This window comes from Mesitornis unicolor, unplaced genomic scaffold, assembly GCF_000695765.1.
Source record: "Mesitornis unicolor isolate BGI_N332 unplaced genomic scaffold, ASM69576v1 scaffold464, whole genome shotgun sequence".
Classification (NCBI taxonomy): Eukaryota; Metazoa; Chordata; class Aves; order Mesitornithiformes; family Mesitornithidae; genus Mesitornis; species Mesitornis unicolor.
The window spans coordinates 77,623-82,853 of NW_010177899.1; the positions used below are offsets into that span (position 1 = coordinate 77,623).

General features: G+C 56.5%; 1 protein-coding gene across 1 annotated transcript in view; it reads left to right on the forward strand.

Moving 5' to 3' along the window:
- Nucleotides 1-3,167: 3,167 nt before the first annotated feature.
- LOC104538904 (SRSF protein kinase 3-like) overlaps nt 3,168-5,231 on the forward strand; it is a gene marked incomplete at its 3' end in the record, with an annotated part of 5,987 nt that continues 3,923 nt past the window's right edge. Inside the window, exons 1-4 of the mRNA XM_010182266.1 lie at nt 3,168-3,213; nt 3,353-3,461; nt 3,923-4,010; nt 4,977-5,069. Of these exons, the coding sequence (XP_010180568.1) occupies nt 3,168-3,213; nt 3,353-3,461; nt 3,923-4,010; nt 4,977-5,069 (336 nt within the window). The remainder of the gene's footprint in view (nt 3,214-3,352; nt 3,462-3,922; nt 4,011-4,976; nt 5,070-5,231) is intronic.

Here is a 5,231-nt window from a genome sequence, read left to right on the forward strand (position 1 = left end):
GGGGGCCCCAGCAAGGGGCAGCCAAGGCCTGACCAGCTCTGGTGCGGGGCTGCTGGGGAAAAAATGGGATTTTTACTCTGTGTGTGTGGCCCTGTGCTCCTTGGTGCCGTGTGGGTGCTGGGGTGCCCATGTCCCACCTCAGCGGGGCTGCAGGAAGGACGCTGCTGTCGTGGTTGCTCTCCATGAAATGGGAGCGGGGAAGCCTGGGCTCTGGTGTCACCCACACCAGAGCTGCTGGGGAGGACGAGGGGCCTGGGGATGGGCAGCGTGGCACAGGGGTGGGCTCTGGGATCCTGTCCCCTCTGCCAGGCGCAGGGGACTTTGAGGCCACAGCAGCACGGCTGGGCTAAAAGCTCTGCTGGGAGCAGGGGCAAGCACCAGGCAGCCCCATGGGTTCTGGGTCTGGGGGAGCAGAGGGGAAGGGTTTCTCAGTTTCCATCTCGGCAGAGCTGTGAATTTCCCTCTATAAATAGTTGCTGTGGAGACCGTGGAGCCGCAGCGGGCTGACAGACCCGCTGCCAGGGAGAGGCCAGCAGTAAAGTGAATCCACCGCAGCTGTCCTGGGTCTCCTGCTATCCCGAAGCCAAGGTTGTTCCCAGAAGCAGCGCTGTGATCCGATACCCTGCCCTGCTCCTCACCACGTCCATCCAGCGATGCAGGAGAGTTTGGACTGCTCAAGGACACCCCTCCCGGGCAGCGCAGACTAAAAGGAGAGCAGGACCAGCTGGTATGTCACTTTGGGGAGCTCCAGATAACAAACGGAGCGGCGTGCCCTGCCTGCGAGCTGCTGCACGGTAAGTCTGCGCTGGGCCCTTGGGGCTTGGAGCCCTGCGTGGCAAAGGGGCTGCTTTTACGCTGCATGTTGGGACTCACAGGGATGCTGCACTCAGCAAGGGCTGCCAGGTCTGTGCTGGTGCAGAAGGGGAAGGCGTGTATCACTGGTGAGCTCTGCGACTCGAGGTCCAAGCACTGTAAGGCATGAGCAGCGGTGGGCAGCTCCAGGGGGAGTTGTCCAGGCCACAGGTGAGGCACCGCTCCCTGCCCGTGGCTCCCGCAGACCTGGCAGGACCAGGGTGATTTTGAGCTGAAGTCCTCTGACCTGTGCCAGGCCTGCAGCAAGCCAGGAGGTCCTGCACAACGTACCTTTGAGTGACAAAAGAACTTGTTTTTAACGTAAAGATGTCAAGCGATGAAGGACTTTAAGGCATTGATCATCCTTTAGCACAAAGCTTAGAAAAGTGCGTTCCACTCTCCTATACCAAGTTGCATAGCAACGCTGCTCGTCCTTTACCGGAGCATCCACGTAACAAGGGTGGACGAAGGCAAAGTCTCACACACTGAAGGATGGACCTGCCTTGCCTCTGCAGCGAGAAGGACACCAAGGCCCTGTCAGCTGCCCAAAAGCTCCTCCAGCCCTAGCGCTAGGCTGTGTTTTACGCTCTGAGCCTGTCTTTGGGTCCTGCTTTCCCACCAAAGTCTCCTGTTACCCCAGCAGTTCACCTGGAGAAGATGCTGTTGAACTCCCATCTCCACACACTCAAGTTTTCCTCTGGCAGGTGAATGGTGAGCGCCATCAGAAAGTCTTTAAGGCTGTTGCCCAGCTCTCAGAGCAGCCCCTGCTGCCCTGCTGTGGGTGAAGAGGGCTCGCGTAGACTCTGGTGGTGCGGGAGCTTGCGAGGTTACCAATGTGCTCAGTCTGTGCGCAAATAAGGCAAGTTTTGATTTCACCTCTGTTTCACAGCTCAGATGTTAGTATTTGCTGAAAAAAGTGGCCACACAGACATGCAGCATCCTGGAGATTGGTGCCTAAAAGAGACTGATTCTGAACTGCGTACGTGCCATGGGTAGAGGTGTAAAAATGTAAGGAGGGGCAGGGATTTTGAGCTGCTTTCAGGCTGCTGTGTGAACAGAGCAACGTTGGCTTTGGCTGCTCAAGTTGTCCCTCACAGGGTCAGGCTCTCAAGCCCAGTCTGACCCTGAATTAGAACCGTGCTGGGAGCTCACCGAGTGCCCAAAGCCAGGCTGCGCCTCTGGCTGCAGAGCTGGGAGAGGAGCACCCGCATGTGGAAAGAAACTTTAATCCCTTGAGGAGGTCGCACGTCTGCCTCAGCACCTGGAAGATGCGACTGTCCCACAACAGTGCCCCGAAACGTTGCTCCTGCTGCTGCCCCCCACCAGCCCCCTTTCTGAAAATCCTCTGGACGAGCTCTTAGCTTTAGCAACATGGTCGGAAGGATTTAAAAGTCAATATTTCTACTCATGCTAATGGCCTGCTGGGATTATTATCACCTGTCAGGAGCTCTGACAGAGTGCATTGGCCATACAGTGACACGTCCAAATTATGAAACGCTGGGTTGGGAGCACCCCAGCTACGGCAGCTTCCATCTCTATTTCCATTGGCAACGTGGGCTCTGGGTCGCTATCTCAGGTGACCGGTGCTGAAGCCAATTCTACGCAGGGCTGGGGGACAGCAGTTGCATCAGTCTGTCTGCGCTGCCTCGGTGTTTGTACCTTGGGCTGTCATAGTAACAAACCCAGGAACAGCCTCTTCTTTGGGTGTCACGGGTCGGTCGGCGATGGTCCCATGCTCCGGTGCGGGGCTGGGCTGCAGACAGATGTGCTGCATCACAGCAGCTAAAATGCAGGTTCTACTTCGCACCCATCTGGAGCTGCTCTGGCCAGCCAAAGCCCAGGCGTGTCCCCTTCTCAGCGGGACGGGGAGCGAGTGCTTTCCCTGGCTGCGGGAGGAGATCCCACAGCCCCCGCCAAGCCCCTGAAAATCCACAGGAGGCACAGGGAAACCTGAGCCTCCCACCTGGCCCTGGCCTGGCCTCACAGGGCCGGGATCCCTGCCCAGCCTGCCAGCTCTCTTCTCCTGAACTCTTAAAATAATCCCTGCCTCCATCAAGTGCCAAAAGCGTTGGTAGCAGCCCAGCTCTGGGGGCTGATGAAGTGGATGGGAAGGAAGGGGCGAGGGGAGAGCACGGGTAGCAGAGGGAAGGGGAGCTGTGCAGATCAATGTGTGTGGCAGGCAGCAGGGGTACGGCTGATCCGCAGCTCTCCAACTCTCTTTAAAGCAGTAACACGCTGAGAACCGCACTGCCCGTGCACCACAACCTGGTTCCGCATCACCTCCGTCCCTCGTCCCAGGATCTGCTGTGGGGGCCATGGAGGAGCAGGTGCAGGAGGAGGTGCCGGTGGCCCAGCGCACAGGTCAGTCCTCGGGCTCTTCCCAGGAGGCCACCGGGACCGGTTGAGCCGTTCCTCCAGGAGAACGGCTGTCCTCAGCTGCTCTTTCAGCCTAAAAGCATTTAGAGATGTCAGTAATGTCTCTTGGCGCTGGTCCCCACAGGAGGCCACCACCCCGTGCGGGAAGGAGAGGTGTTCAACACGCGATACCAGGCTCTGTGCGAGCTGGGCTGCGGCGCCTTTGCCACTGTCTGGCTGTGCCAGGACATGAGGTGAGGGGCTGGCCAGCTTTTGGGGAGGTGGGAAGGGGGAGCTGATCTCCTGGGCAGGACCTGCCCCTCTCGCAGAAGCAGCAGAGCACAGCTGCCTGCCTGGGAGTGCATCAGCATCCACCAAGCACAGGGCAAACCTGTGAGATTGGTGGGGTGCAGTGAGCAGAGCTGGTCCCTGGAGACCAAGGAACAAAAATGGGGTGGGATCAGCCCTTGCTCTCTGTTGGCTCTTCTCATTTACACCCTGCAGTGTCTGTGCTCTACCCTGTTCTCTCCAGCCCCTTGCTGGTCCCAGGGGCAGCATCACCAGGAAGGATGCCCATGGGCCCAGCGTGCTGCAGACCACAGGACCCTCCCTTGCAGGAGGGCAGCACCCACTGCAGAGCCCAGGGCTGGGTGACTGGGAGAAGGGGACGTGCTGCTGGTTCGGGCCATGCTTACAGCTGTGCTTCGTTTCCCAGGAGGAAGAAGCAGGTGGCTGTGAAGGTCTTGAAAAGCAGAGCAAGCTTTGCTGAGGCTGCCCAGGATGAGGTTGCTCTCCTCCGCTGTGTATGTATATGCCGGGGCTCTGTGCTTTGCTTCACCAAGTTCAGGTCTGAACGGGCACCTTCTCCTTCCTCCTGTCACACCGGGAGCTGCTGGCTGTGTCCCACCTGTCCTGTCAGCCCATTTGTTTCAGCTGAGACTGAAAAGCAAAGAGGAACATGCAGAAAGCTAAGGCTGATAACCCACAGAAAAAGGCACTAATGTTGGTTTGAAGCAGGAGACAGGAGTGTGTCTGCTGTATTTGTGCTGTTCCCAGCTCAGAGGGCGTTGCTCTATCACAACACTGGTACTGAAGTAAAAGGAAATATCTGGGAAAAAATATACCAGGATGTAGCAAAAATATGATAAACCTGTGAAGTCAGAAAGCTGCTTCCTGCGTTTGCTAATGGATGTGGTAATGAGGTGCCTGTGTCTGGGTCTCAGGTAGCTGCCTTTGAAGGTGGCTTGACCTGCTAGTTCTAGAAAGCTAATGGTTACAATTCTTGGAGTTTGCCTAAATACAAAGTTACATCAGCATCAGGTGAGTAAAAGCCATTAAATTTTGCATTTCAAATTACCCCGAGGCCTTTCCCCAACAGGTTTGAGAAAAGTTTAGTTCACACCTGTGAATCTGTAGGCCCTGTCCAAAGGGATGTGAGCCAGACTCAGTGATGCAAGAGGAAGCACAAAGTGGCACTAATTTAATGCAATCAGAAGGCCGTTTTCTACACATCAACACAACCCTGTGTATAGACCGAGCCTTACCCTGGATTTATTACCCGCTCTCTCTGAAAGACAGGCCTTCCTTTCAGCCGAACGCAGCTGGCTTGTGTGTTTGGAGCCTGGTTCTTGACGCTGTTTCCATGGGATTTGTCATGAAGTGCCAACTCCTGGAGGAGAAACTCTGTAGAACAGGATGAAACGGGTGCGTGGTGTCCTTGTGCATACACACGTTTCTAATCGCAGCTCTCTCGGAATCCTCCCCCGCAGGTGAGCAGCATGAAGAAGAAGGACCGGGCAGGAGAAAACATCGTCTGTTTGTTAGATGACTTCAGGATGATCGGAGAGAACGGTTTCCATATCCTTCTGGCAGAGCACTGCAGCTCTGGGGCAGCAGAGCCTGGGCTGGCCTTGGAAAATGGCAGGGAAGGGGCACATGGAGGTGTCTGGAGGGGAGAGGTTGGGAAAGGAGATATCTGGCTGCTCTGGTGGGAGCATCTTCTCCCTGTTAGTGAATCCCTGACT